The sequence below is a fragment of the Triturus cristatus genome, chromosome 1_1 (genome assembly GCF_964204655.1).
Source record: "Triturus cristatus chromosome 1_1, aTriCri1.1, whole genome shotgun sequence".
In the NCBI taxonomy this organism is placed as follows: domain Eukaryota; kingdom Metazoa; phylum Chordata; class Amphibia; order Caudata; family Salamandridae; genus Triturus; species Triturus cristatus.
The window spans coordinates 1,230,420,859-1,230,435,619 of record NC_140579.1 but is presented as its reverse complement, the minus strand read 5'-3'; the positions used below and the strand labels follow the sequence as shown (position 1 = coordinate 1,230,435,619).

The window sequence follows — 14,761 nt, the reverse complement described above, 5'->3', positions numbered from 1 at the left end:
CGGGATATTCAGGCCGTGATTCCCATCTTTCAGCCTCTATCCTGGGTTTCGGTCAGGCTAGTGTTGCGGCTTCTGGGGCTGATGGCCTCCTGCATCCTACTAGTGCATCACGCCAGGCGGCGCATGCAGGCTCTGCAGTGGGACCTGAAGTTTCAGTGGGCCCAGCATCACGGCAACCTGTCCAACCATGTCTTGATCTCGGAGGGCACTGCACAGCAGTTGCAGTGGTGGCTCACGGACCGCGATTGGGTCAAGGGCAAGAGCCTCTCCCTTCCCCAACCGGAGCATGTCGTAGTGACGGATGCGTCCCTCCTGGGATGGGGTGGCCATATGGGAGAGGCGGAGATCAGAGGCCTCTGGTCTCCGGTGGAATCTCGTCTCCACATCAACCTGTTGGAGTTGAGAGCGATCCGGATTGCACTGAAAGCCTTCCTTCCCTCTGTCCGGGGAAGTGTCGTGCAGGTGTTCACGGACAACACCACCGCCATGTGGTATTGCAACAAACAGGGCGGGGTGGGGTCGTGGACCCTTTTTCAGGAGGCTCTGCGCCTCTGGACATGGCTGGAACACCAGGGCGTCACCCTGGTGGTTTAACATCTGGCGGGCTCTCTGAACGCCAGAGCAGACGAACTCAGCCGCCGGTGCATGATGGATCACGAATGGCGTCTGAACTCCGAAGTGGAGCAAGGTCTCTTTCAGCAGTGAGGAGAGCCTTGGTTAGATCTATTCGCCACCGAAGAGAACGCGCAATGTCAGCAGTTCTGTGCGTTGGAATTTCCAAGGCGGCACTCGCTCGGCGACGCTTTTCGTCACGAGTGGAGTTGCGGTCTGTTGTACGCCTTTCCGACTATACCACTTCTGCCCAGAGTGCTGAAGAAGATCAGGCACGACCGGGCCCAAGTCATCTTGGTGGCTCCGGATTGGGCACGAAGGTACTGGTATCCCGATCTACTCAGTATGTTGACCGATCCTCCGATACGTCTGCCCCTTCGGGAGGATCTTCTGTCGCAGCAGCAGGGGACGGTCCTCCACCCGAACCTGTCCAGCCTCCACCTCCATGCGTGGAGATTGAGCGGCGGCAGTTGATGCCATTTGACTTGCCTCCTGAAGTCTGTGATATCATTCTGGCAGCCAGGCGTCCCTCCACAAAGACGGTATACGCCTGCCGGTGGAACAAATTTGTGGCATGGTGCACAGCAAAGGCTGTGGATCCCCTTTCCGCCCCTCTTTCTGAGGTTCTCCTCTTTCTTCTTTCTTTGGCCCGGCAGGGCTCTGCCCTGGGCACCTTGAAAGGTTATCTTGCTGCCATCTCTGCCTTCTTGCGGCTTCCTGATCAGCCTTCTCTTTTCAAGTCCCCTGTAGTTACACGCTTTCTAAAAGGCATTACTCACACGTTCCCTCCTGTCCCTTTTGTAATGCCTCAGTGGGACTTGAATCTTGTTCTCACATTTCTAATGTGCGCTCCCTTTGAGCCTCTTCATAATTGTCCTCTTCGTCTGCTGACGCTTAAGACTGCTTTTCTGGTAGCGATCACCTCGGCTAGACGGGTGAGTGAGCTCCAGGCTTTATCATCAAAGCCTCCTTTTCTCTCTGTTCATCCGGACAAGGTTGTCCTTCGGCCTCGTCCCTCCTTTCTTCCGAAAGTGGTGACCCCCTTTCATCTTGGGCAGTCTGTCACCTTGCCCACCTTCTTTCTGCCTCCGCATCCTTCCAAAGAGGAAGAGAGGCTCCACCGTCTGGACCCAAAACGTGCGCTCTCCTTTTATCTGGACCACACAAAGCAGTTCCGGGTGGACGACCAACTTTTCGTTGGATACGTGGGTGCTAAGAAGGGAAAAGCTGTGCACAAGCGGACCATCTCTCGGTGGGTCATTTTGTGCATCAAAATTTGTTACTCCTTGGCAAAAAAGGACCCTCCTGTTGGACTGCGCGCCCATTCTACTCGGGCCACGGCGGCTACTACTGCTTTGGGACGGGGTGTCCCTTTGCAGGACATCTGTCAGGCGGCAACGTGGGCTTCGCTACACACGTTTGCCAGGCATTATTGCCTTGACAGCCAAGTCCGGAGGGATGGCTTCTTTGGCCGTTCTGTCCTCCAGGACTTTCTGGTGTGATCTTGGTTCGCAGACCCACCACCGGGGATGGTATTGCTTGGGTATCTATTCTAAGGTGAGGAATCTAACTAACGTATTTCTTTCAGATGAACAAGTTACTTACCTTCGGTAACGATGTATCTGTAAGAAACATTAGTTAGTTAGATTCCCCACCGACCCACCCATCCTCCCCGTTCTGCGAACTAACATCTAGGGTTAAGGTTATCCTTTTCAGTCCCCTAGATTTTCTTTTTGGCACCAGTGTCGGTCTTTGCATGGCTCTGCGTTCCTGGCGCGGAAAGCTATGTACAAGAACTGACGTCAGCGCGCGAGGGCGGCGTCTAAGTACTCCGACGACATCATTCCGGCGCACGACGCCGACGACGGACGTGGAGCTGCAGACGACGCCTAGCGACGCGCAAGGTGTATTGCTGACGAAAAATCTTCCGGATCCAGTCTGACGCCTGGGGATATTCTAAGGTGAGGAATCTAACTAACTAATGTTTCTTACAGATACATCGTTACCGAAGGTAAGTAACTTGTTCTTTAAGGACACTTCTGAAGCAGCTAGAGAGTCGAGACTCGGAAACTAGACCCTAGGATAGTCACTACCCTTGTGAGCACCGAAGTACCCAAGTTACCTAGCCCACGGGCTGCGGGTGCATAGGTGTGAACTTGCGTCGGGTTTCGTCGTGGACTTCTATGGATGCCTGAAGGAAAGTTGCTGACAGGCAGTCAGTGAAGAGTGTCCAGTGGATCCCAAGGCTGGGATCAAGAAGAGAGGAGACCTGCAAGCAGAAGAGATAGAGTCAAGGTCACTAGCCAGTGACCACGTGGAACCAGGAAGGAACCAGGCGATGTCGTGAAGATTGCAGGTGAAGGTGAAGCTTGTCGCTGCAGCCACAAGGACCAGGAAACGTCGAGGACGACCAGGACCAGGAGGCGAGCTGTCCCACGAAGGCTCTTGCTGTCGGCGGCGTCGAAGTTGAACTAGGACTCACCAAGCCTTGGCAAGCGGAACCCACGAAGAACGGAGGACTTGCTTCTGGTGCAGACCAGGAAGGTCTGGGGTGCTTCTCTTTTGCAAGGAAGCGGGAGCCAGTCTGGAGGAGCCAAACCAGCAGTGAAGATTTCTGGATGCGTTGTCACAGAGGCCACTAGCCAACGGGCAAGCAACCGGACAGACGCGGCAAGCAGGAAAATGCAGAAGGGCCCCTCGCAGGACTCGTGGAGTGAGGGGGCTGATCTTCGGTGCAGATGGTGCTTGGGGTTGGGGCTTCTCAATCCCCGGTGCACAACTTCGAGGGTGCCTCAGAAGCTGCGCTGGAAGATACTAGCCACTTTTGCCAGGTAGCCGGTCCCACGTCTCTCGTCGCCTCCACGGATCTCAGCTCGGCTGTGGATGTGGATCAGGGTCGGAGAAGTCTGGAAGTCAAGGCTCTGGTCGGGCTCTGCAGTCGGTCCTTCGTAGAACTTTAGCAAAGCAAAGGGTAGTCTCTTGATGGTGCCTGTTTGCACAGGGTAGCCACTCCTTGGCCACAAGGGAGATTCTTCAGTCTTCTTCTTTCGTCGAATGTCGAAGGTCCAGAGTTTCTGTTCAAGTTGCAGGTTCAGGATAATCTACTCTCCTGGGGCCCAGCTACCACTCTTATACTAATCTGGGGGGCTGGGTTACCTGCTAGGTCACGCCTTATGGGTGGGACCTGGGAGGGGGGTGGTTACACCCCCTTCCCTTTGTCCAGTTTCGCGCCAGGACTGGGGCTGGAGTGCCCCAGCACCGGTTTGAACTGGACTATGCATGGGACACCTTGTAGGCCCCAGGCATGTCTCATTCCTTTCAGCCCTCCCTGCCCCAATATACTAAAGTCTGTCTGGGGAGGTGCTAGCACCTCCCCAAGCAGGAAACCTATTGTCCAAGCCTCCCTTGCCGGGATCACTCCCAGCAGCAGGAGGTCAGACTCATTTTGTGATGCTGAGGCTTTGGTTAGAGTTAAACAGCAAAGTAGGATTTTAACATGTCTCTCCCTCTAGAAGGGAGGAATAATATCCTCATCACCAGGAATGGTATGGGGGTATTATTCCAAAGTGTTAGACACCTTACACAACATGTTTTGATAAAGCCAAACCATAATTACCATAACTGTTTAAGATTATAAGGCACTTTAAGAGTATATGGTAGGCTATATCATAGAACAGCTATAAGGACATGGTTCCGAAAGCTGCAGACAGGCTCAACTCATGCTAGAGCACCATCTCACATGTTACCAAGCACTCTGCCTCCAGGATTGTTATGGCCTGCCATAGGAGTGACTGATAGGTACACATGTGTCTATATATAAGGGTAGATATAGGCATACTATATCTAAGCAAGGGGTGATTACACGACCTTGCCCCAGCTGAGTGATCAGCCAGTTGTGTCTGTTTGGAAGGCCAGACCAGGGGTGGCATAATACATGCTGCAGCCCCTGGGAGGCCTAGGGTACACCTATGCCCCGGGTACCTAGGGTACACTGTACAGGGTCCAATAAGGTGATCCTTACCAATTGGGAATGTACCTAGGGTACATGGAGTCCATTTTAAAGAGAGAGCAGACAGCCTGAGACCCTGAATGGCAGGATCTCAGGCCAACTAAGTCGAAAAACCAGCTAGACACTAGGCAAAAAGTTGGGGGTAACCATAGTCAGATATCCACCTTCCTACACAACCCCCCCCCCCCAACGAAAGGAGATAAGGCTGGCCTTGACAAGGTAAGCCTCTATTGCCTAAGTGGCCATATAAGGAAGAACCAGCACTGGCATGGTTACCCCCTGTCTCATGGTCCACTAAGCAATCCCTCATCCTAAAGGTATCATAGGGTCTCCACCATAGGGAATCTCTACCTTTGGTGTGTCTTTGCAAAGTAAAAGGCTGGGGTTGAGATGGAGTACTGAAGTGAGTGTCCTCAAAGTGAGGCCTCAGCTTCCTCCAATCATCCTCCACCATGGATGCCTTTCTTTCTTTCACTGAGTTGCACTGTGCTCTCAGGATCAGCCTCTGGCTACCTAAAGCTGGAGGCTGGGTCCCTTTTGTGGGCTTACTGGAGGGACAGGTCAGGTTTGGGGCCCTAAGGTCCCATGTTTGCCTGTGCCCAACAGAATCCCTCTGGGGGAGGTCCCTAACTACCTGTAAAGGGGATCCCTCAGGAATGTTTTTACCCATCACCTGGCTAGGGCTACTAGCCAGGCAATCCTCATTCTTTTGATGGGGGGGTTCTCGTGGACAGGGGCCCTCTTGGGGTCCACTGGCCTCCCTGACCTCTGCAGCCCTGGGCTGACTGAGGCAGGGTAGAGAGAGGCAGGCTACCTGCACCAGACTGGGTCCCACCTTGGAAGGGGCCACTGACATCAGAGGCTCTGCCAGGCCAGGCCTGGCTACCTCTGGGGCAGTTCCTTCACAAGGGGTGAGGTCAGATCCCTGAGGAGGCTGACCTTTTCCTAATGTCTGGGGAGAGGGAGACTTTTCTTCCTCCCCACTACTCTCTGTTTGTGTGGAGTGATCCATAGTTTCAGGCTTCACTACACCTATGTCAGTCTGAGTATGGGCTGAGACCATTACAGCCTTGCCAACCTTTTCAGGGAGGCACTCAGTTTGGGTTTGAGCTGTGACTGTCACAGCTCTGCCAATCTCTACAGGGAAGTCTGTCTTTGCCTGGGCTGTGGCTACCACTGCCCTTCCAACCTTTTCAGGGAGGAAATGTACTTGGACAGGGGTTGTGGCTGGCACAACCCCACTACCCTTTTGTGAAAGGCCTACCATTTTAGAATGGGTGTCTTGTTCAACTCCAGCCCAAGCTGAGATCTCTAAGTCATTCCCCAGTAAGCAGTCCACAGGCAAGGTTGGAGACACTGCCACCCTTTTAGGGCCAGTGACACCTCCCCAGCTGAGACATACCTCTGCCATGGGATGACTGTTCTGTTTGCCATCAATGTTAGTTACCTGGTATGAGAAACCAGGCAAAAGCTGCTCAGAGGGAACTAGCCTATGGGCCACTATAGTGATGCTAGCTCCAGTGTCCCTGTAGGCCTCAGCTTTTCTACCATTGATGTAGGGATCCTGTCTGTACCTACCTAAAGTGTTGGGACAGGCAGTGAAGTTGGCAAACCCCATGCCACCATCACAGACAAGAGTAGCTGCTGTAGGGGAATTGGCTAAGCCAGGGTCCCCCTGTGTTCCCCAAGAAAACCCAACCAAATTTTTGGGGGCACTCCCACCACCTGGGGGATTACTGCTGACAGTAATAGGTGGTGTGACAGGAGTAGTTGGAGGAACAGTTTTGTTTTTAGCCTTTGGGCAACTGCTGTCAGTTTTCCAATGCCCAGGAGTTTTACACTCATGGCAGTAAGGCTTTTTAACTGTGGTAGAGGAGGGAGCTTGGGACCCACCACCCTGTGTGGAGTTTTGGGGCCCTGAGGAAGATTTCTCTTTTGTTTTATCCCCACCCTTCTCTTGAGGCTTGGTGGTATCCTTCTTTTGGTCACCACCCTGATTTTTAGGCCTAATCCTGGTCCTGACCCATTTATCTGCCCTCTTTCCCAATTCTTGGGGAGAGGTCAAATCTGAGTCTACCAGGTGTTGATGGAGAAGCTGGTTCTGACAATTACTAAGGATCTGCTCCCTCATAATCAAGTTGTACAATCCTGTATAGTCCTGCACCTTGCTGCCAGTTAACCAACCTTCCAAAGCCTTAGTGGCACACTCCACAAAATCAGACCAGTCCTGTGTCTGTGTCTTCTGGGTGTCTCTGAACAACAACCTATATTGCTCAGTGGTTAAGCCAAACCCATCTATCAGAGCACTCTTCAGGACTTTGTAATTGTTAGCATCCTCATCACTGACTGTGAGGAGCTTGTCTCTACCTTTGTCAGAAAAGGAGAGCCACAAGATAGCTGCCCACTGACTCTGGGGTACCTGCTGTACTTTGCAGGCCCTCTCCAAAGCAGTCATCCACTTGTGGATGTCATCCCCATTCTCATATGGGGGGACTATCTTGCTTAGGTTTCTATGGTCATAAGACCTATCCCTATCTCTAGGAATGTTGCTGCCACCAGTGGGTTCTGACCCACACAATTTTTGCTCTCTGGCCAGAGCAAGCTTCTCTTTGGCAAGGGCAAGTTCTTCCCTTTCAATCCTCAGTTTGGCTTCCTTCATTCTGACCTCATGCTCTCTCCTTTGGGGGGAAGTCATCCCCCTGTGGGATGAAACATTGGAGCTTCTTGAGTGATAGGAGTGGAGAGAGTCCCCTGAGGGAGATCTACACCTCCTATCTCTCTTTTTAAGATTACTTGGGGGCCTGTAAGGGAAGCTCCCATGCAAGCTCCCATGCAAGCTTAAGTTAGCCTGACTAAGTCTTCTGACTGGGGTCTTGCTACCTCCCTCTTCCTCTGAGGTCTCTTCTAACTCATCTGTATCAGTTAAGTCAGGGGTCTCTTCTGTGGAGGGGAGGCCCTTATCTACAGCTATGGCACCATACTTGGCAGCTCTTTCAGCATCATAGGCCTCCAGAAGCTCCACTAGCTGTCTAAGGGTAGGGTTGGAACCCTGTTTTAATCTCCTGGAGGTACACAGTTGTCTCATCTCCTGGAAAGTGAATGCATCATATCTAGAGGGAACCTGTCCAGGATTCTCCTCTCCTGAGGGAGTATCAGTGTGATCTCCATTCAGGGACATGATTCTAGTGAGGGTGTGGTGTGTGCACCTACCTACACTAGTTGTTTCTACTAAACCTCTCTAGTAGTTGCAGTCAGGGTGTGTTACTCCCTTCAACCTACAACCACTAAGTCCAGTAGGAATTAAGTATTATAATCTATGTTATATGTACCTAAACAATATCTGTGTGATCTTTCAATTTAGTATCTCAAGATTACAATGGTATTACAACAGCAAGCTCAGATCCCAACCGCTGCTCACCAATGTGAGAAGTTGGCCTGATGTATGATGTCACTAGTTCTAGTGTACACCTTATATCAGTCCAAACAACCCTTATGGTGATTGGTTGTAAAGTCAACCTTATAGACCAGCTATCCTAGTTGTAGCATGGACAAGAGCAGTCTTAGGCTAAACTCTGAATGGCATGTGAAGCCAGCTGTGATACCATATATAATCCCTTGAATACCAAATGAAAGGACACCATAACAGATATATATATAAAATAAAGTGTATTTATTCTAGTCAAACCCTCAGCACTCTTTATGAGATTAGAGGTAAGTACAACACAGTCTTATTTAAGCATACATTAAGTCACACAGGTAAGTAATACAGTTAGGCCCTAGGGGCCACGCAAACCATATACTAAAGAAGTGGTATAAGGACCACTGTCACGGAAATAGGATAGGCCTAGGCCTAGGGAATCGCTGGGGCTACACTACACTAGCAACAGTTAGGAAGTGGGAGGCCCACGGGATTCAGGTGCAGAGTGGAAACACTCATGCGTAATGCGTAAAAGTCGATAGAAATAGTACTTGTTAGAAATTAACAGTTTAAGGACACTTCTGAAGCAGCTAGAGAGTCGAGACTCGGAAACTAGACCCTAGGATAGTCACTACCCTTGTGAGCACCGAAGTACACAAGTTACCTAGCCCACAGGCTGCGGGTGCATAGGTGTGAACTTGCGTCGGGTTTCGTCGTGGACTTCTATGGGTGCCTGAAGGAAAGATGCTGACAGGCAGTCAGTGAAGGGTGTCCGGTGGATCCCAAGGCTGGGATCAAGAAGAGAGGAGACCTGCAAGCAGAAGGGACAGAGTCAAGGTCACTAGCCAGTGACCACGTGGAACCAGGAAGGAGCCAGGCGATGTCGTGAAGATTGCAGGTGAAGGTGAAGCTTGTCGCTGCAGCCACGAGGACCAGGGAACGTCGAGGACGACCAGGACCAGGAGGCGAGCTGTCCCACGAAGGCTCTTGCTGTCGGCGGCGTCGAAGTTGGATTAGGACTCACCACGCCTTGGCAAGCGGAACCCACGAAGAACGGAGGACTTGCTTCTGGTGCAGACCAGGAAGGTCTGGGGTGCTTCTCTTTTGCAAGGAAGTGGGAGCCAGTCTGGAGGAGCCAAACCAGTGGTGAAGATTTCTGGATGCGTCGTCACAAAGGCCACTAGCCAACGGGCAAGCAACTGGACAGACGCGGCAAGCAGGAAAATGCAGAAGGGCCCCACGCAGGACTCGTGGAGTGTGGGGGGCTGATCTTCGGTGCAGATGGTGCTTGGGGTTGGGGCTTCTCAATCCCCGGTGCACAACTTCGAGGGTGCCTCAGAAGCTGCGGTAGCCGGTCCCACGTCACGTCTCTCGTCGCCTCCACGGATCTCAGCTCGGCTGTGGATGTGGATCAGGGTCGGAGAAGTCTGGAAGTCAAGGCTCTGGTCGGGCTCTGCAGTCGGTCCCTCGTAGAACTTTAGCAAAGCAAAGGGTAGTCTCTTGATGGTGCCTGTTTGTACAGGGTAGCCACTCCTTGGCCACAAGGGAGATTCTTCAGTCTTCTTCTTTCGTTGAATGTCGAAGGTCCAGAGGTTCTGTTCAAGTTGCAGGTTCAGGATAATCTAATCTCCTGGGGCCCAGCTACCACTCTTATACTAATCTGGGGGGCTGGGTTACCTGCTAGGTCACGCCTTATGGGTGGGACCTGGGAGGGGGGTGGTTACACCCCCTTCCCTTTGTCCAGTTTCGCGCCAGGACTGGGGCTGGAGTGCCCCAACACCGGTTTGAAATGGACTATGCATGGGACACCTTGTGTGCCCCAGGCATGTCTCATTCCTTTCAGCCCTCCCTGCCCCAATACACTAAAGTCTGTCTGGGGAGGTGCTAGCACCTCCCCAAGCAGGAAACCTATTGTCCAAGCCTCCCTTGCCGGGATCACTCCCAGCAGCAGGAGGTCAGACTCGTGTCTGTGGCAGCAGCATCCATTTTGTGATGCTGAGGCTTTGGTTAGAGTTAAACAGCAAAGTAGGATTTTAACATGTCTCTCCCTCTAGAAAGGAGGAATAATATCCTCATCACCAGAAATGGTATGGGGGTATTATTCCAAAGTGTTAGACACCTTACACGACATGTTTTGATAAAGCCAAACCATAGTTACCATAACCGTTTAAGATTATAAGGCACTTTAAGAGTATATGGTAGGCTATATCATAGAACAGCTATAAGGACATGGTTCCGAAAGCTGCAGACAGGCTCAGCTCATGCTAGAGCACCATCTCACATGTTACCAAGCACTCTGCCTCCAGGATTGTTAAGGCCTGCCATAGGAGTGGCTGATAGGTACACATGTGTCTATATACAAGGTAGATATAGATATACTATATCTAAGCAAGGGGTGATTACACGACCTTGCCCCAGCTGAGTGATCAGCCAGTTGTGTCTGATTGGAAGGCCAGACCAGGGGTGGCATAATACATGCTGCAGCCCCTGGGAGGCCTAGGGTACACCTATGCCCTGGGTACCTAGGGTACACTGTACAGGGTCCAATAAGGTGATCCTTACCAATTGGGAATGTACCTAGGGTACATGGAATCCATTTTAAAGAGAGAGCAGACAGCCTGAGACCCTGAATGGCCGGATCTCAGGCCAACTAAGTCGAAAAACCAGCTAGACACTAGGCAAAAAGTTGGGGGTAACCATAGTCAGATATCCACCTTCCTACACATACCACGTGATATAAAATCTTTATAAAAAGCCCCCACCCCCTCCAACCTCCTGAAATACCAGATAATCCAAAACCATACCAAAAGCCCAAGCCCCAATACACATAATCCTGTCTGTGACAGGAAACCTATTGTCCAGGCCTCCCCTGCCGGAGTTTCGGTCAGCAGTAGGAGGCCAGACTTGTGTCTGCGGCTGCAGCATCCATTTTGTGATGCAAGGGCTCTATTAAGTTTCTACCGGGTATACCAGTGCTGTCATGTCTCTCCCTCTAGGAGGGTGGGATCATACTCCCACACCAGTTACTGGTGTGGGGGTATGATTCCAAGGTGTTTGACACCAAACACGACATGTTTCCGTGCAGCCAGTCAAAAGTTAGCATTTACCGTTTGGTTATAATGCACTTAAGAGTATATGGTCAGGCTGCACTACTGACAACCCTGGAGAAGAGATTCCGAAGGCTGCAGAGGGGCTCAGCTCATGCCTGGGCAACCCCTCACATATAACCAAGCACCCTGCCTTCAGGATTGATAAGGCCTGCCATGGGGTGACTGATAGGTTTTAATGTGCAGTATATGGTGAGATATAGTGAACCTATATGTCAGTAAGGGGTGCATGCACCACCTTACCCAGGCTGCAGTAGCAGACCTGTGGTGTCATTTTGGGTGGCTTTCCAGGGGTGGCATAATACATGCTTCAGCCCTTGGTAGGCCTCTGGGGTACCTATGCCATGGGTACATAGTATACCATATACTAGGGACTTATAAGGGTACCTCAGATCCAATCTGAACTGTACCTAAAGTACATGGAATCATTTTAGAGAGGAAGCAGCTAGGCTGGGGCCCTGAATAGTCGAAAAACAGTGAAACACCAGCAAAAAGTGGGGGTAAACATGTGGAGCAGATCCTACTCTCCTACAATAAATATATACTAAAGTATAAACAAGAGGTCTCGAATGCTCGACCTAAAAAGCAGCTTTTCTGCAAACGTTTTCTTTACAACAGTTATACTCCTCTGTCCATTTCCCTCAACCTTCCTTTTTTACCACCATCCCAGCATACTCTTCCTTCCCAACACTCTTCGGCCGCTCTTTATATGCTTTTATGAAAATAGTCTTTGATGTGTGTAAGGAAGCGAGTTGTTGGACTTCGTCCTTACTACAATATTTATTTTTCTTTCTCACACAATACTTTACATTTACTCTTTTTGTGACTTTGCTGTGCGCTCCAAATACCTTGATTACTAGGGTATACATACAATAAGTCTTGCCAAGCTAAATGACATAAAGACCATCCTGCTTCTTTATTTCTTTAAAATGCTAGGATTACATTTGACATAGGTGAAATTATGTGAACCCGCACTACCATACAGCTGCCATTACGTCTGAAGCTAAATCCTGCTGTCCTTTCACATACTGATTTACGCCTGTTACGTGTAACATCTCCATCTTTTATACAACATACGAGTGTGACAATTACATGACAAAATGAAGTTGACCTCTAAGACTCTGGAACTTTTCAAGTCCTTCCTACCATTTGAAGGGCCGAAACATTAGCTTACTAAAACCCTCAGAGATAAGACTTTTATTAGCTCCTAATAACCGACAAACAACCTCGGAGGGTAAATGCACTCACATTCTGAATCTTCCTTTAAATAATTATTGAAGGCTCTATAAAGACTGTTACGGTCTGTTACTTTTGTTGCTTTATATCGAAACGATAATTGCTTTATTTAAACAAAGAATATTTTTCTTTTTAAGCGTGACAATTAGAATCGCATTACTTTCAAATGCTCTCACATGTGACTTTGTCATCATTATCGCATGATGTCGTTGCTTTAGGGTTAATTAACATAGTGTACTTTGCACTATTTTCAGACTTCACTTTCTAAACATGTATTTGGCTTGACACCCGGGAGATAAAATACGTTCTTTGTAAATGCTTTTTATCAAAACTGTTTTATGTCAATGCTGACTCAGCATCACAAAATAAGCACTAGTAAAGCTAATCGGTCTGCATTAGCAAAGCCAAAATGCGAGACATATTGACTTCAAAAATATATGTTCTGCCATTGAACCACATTTGAATTTTTATTTGGGTCTGACATTTATTTTTGCAGGGAAAAGTTTCAAGAGAATTGAAAGACACCAGAATGTCGTTAAGAAAAGAAATAAAACACAAGGTGCAGTATAATTTTATCTGTTAATTGTTCAAATTTCTTCTTAATACAGTGTGAAATCATATTGTAACTAAAGTACTTGGAAAAACAATTTTATTGTTCAAGTTATGAAATTGTAGTATAGACATAATAGGAAAAAGTATTTTCTGTGTTGTTTATTCAAGTGTTGTGTTTTTATATTTTATTTGCCCCGAAGTGTACATGAGATCTCTTGAGTCTATGCTCAAATACACATTTGTCTTGAAATAAACTTGTAAAAATAAGGTTATGATTAGATTTTGAAAGGCCTGGGACTAGAAAGAAGAAAGTACCTCTAAGGATTTTTCTGCTGGAGCCGCCTTGTGACCGAACAGCTTAGTTATTTTTACTGTGAAGTCTAAGGAAGAACGCCTTAAAGCTTTCTTGGTTTGCATACCAGAGACAAATTCACGGAGTATTGAGGAAAAGTTACTTACTTACATAATACTCGTTCTCCATCATGGGAATTTGCACTGAATATCTTCGGGTTTGTGTGGGCCCCCACACCCTTTTCAAGTAATATCTCCAAATTAAGCCCTTAACTGCTTTTCATTTCTAGTGCTTAGACCTTTTTTTTGTTGTCAACATTCTTTTAATTCAGCATCAAAAGTAGATACAACAACATGAATGCAGTGGGATGCACAGGACCCAGGGTCAAAACATTCAGCCAATTGTATTCCAGTTTCCTATGCCTCTGAGTCTACTACATCCCCCCTGCAACCCAAAGAGAAGATGTATTTTTAAACATACAACCCTAAGAATGACCCCTTAAACAGGAAAGAATAGAAATAACATAAGAAAACCCCCTCCCACCAACCCTCCCTCCTCCCCATCCCTGGTGGTGGTGGAGCTGTACAAAAATATAGCGAGAATCATGGGTGTAACGAAAAAATGAGGCTGTAAAGGCAGGACAACAGCTTCTAGGAAGATGGTTAGTACTTCATCAAACCCTCGTTGGGGTGGTTAGAATTTAATAAGATGCATAGTTCGTAAAGAGGGAGGGCACACCGCCGAGGGTAAACCCCGGGACAAATAAGTTACCAGGGGGCCCCATTTGTGTTAAAAATTCTTGTATTTGTCCCGGAAGATATCTGCAAGGCGTTCCATGGAGAGGATGCTCCAGAGGCGGGCATGCAATAGGGATATCGCCGGCGCAGCCTTCTTTTTCCAGGCCGCTGCTATCGTAGCTTTGCTGCCCCTAGACAAGCCCGCATAATGGCCTTGTCGGCTTTCGTTTGGTGTTCCAGATCAGGGTCCCTAATGCCTAGAAGGGCCCCTTCTATGGTTTTCGGGATGGGATACCCCAGCAGGTCTTTGATATGAGAGAGAATTTCTTCCCAAAATGGACGGATCCCAGGGCAGTCCCACCAGATGTGACGGAAATCCCCCTGCAGCCCACAACCCCGCCAGCAGAGATCTGAGGTGTCAGGGAAGATCCGTTTGAGCTCAGTGGGGTAAAGGTACCAGTCCAGGCGGGTCTTGTAATGTGCTTCCCTCAAGGCGACTGAGTGGTTGTGCTTAGGAATGTCGCCCCAGATGTGTTTCCATTCCTCATCCAAAATCTCTGTTCCCAGCACTTGTTCCCAGAAGGACATGTAGCACGCCCAGGGTGCACTTAATATGTTTAGTAGCATAGCATAGAGTGAGGAGATTTCCCCCTTCATGGATCCCGCTTTTCGTACTAGTCGTTCCATAGCTGTGAGTTCCCTGGTAGCGGCCTCGCTCACTTGTGGGAGAGTAACCCAGTTCTTAAGCTGGAGGTAGTGGTAGTGCTCGCTGTGGGCAACCTGAAAGTCTCTTTTGCA

The 14,761-nt window shown here is 49.2% G+C and overlaps 1 protein-coding gene across 1 annotated transcript in view; it reads left to right on the top strand.

Annotated features, from left to right (window-relative positions):
* Positions 1–14,761, top strand: part of LOC146871866 (synaptonemal complex protein 1-like) — a 2,219,271-nt gene that overhangs the window by 1,188,950 nt on the left and 1,015,560 nt on the right. Inside the window, exon 9 of the mRNA XM_085652069.1 lies at positions 12,879–12,941. Within this exon, the coding sequence (XP_085508195.1) occupies positions 12,879–12,941 (63 nt within the window). The remainder of the gene's footprint in view (positions 1–12,878; positions 12,942–14,761) is intronic.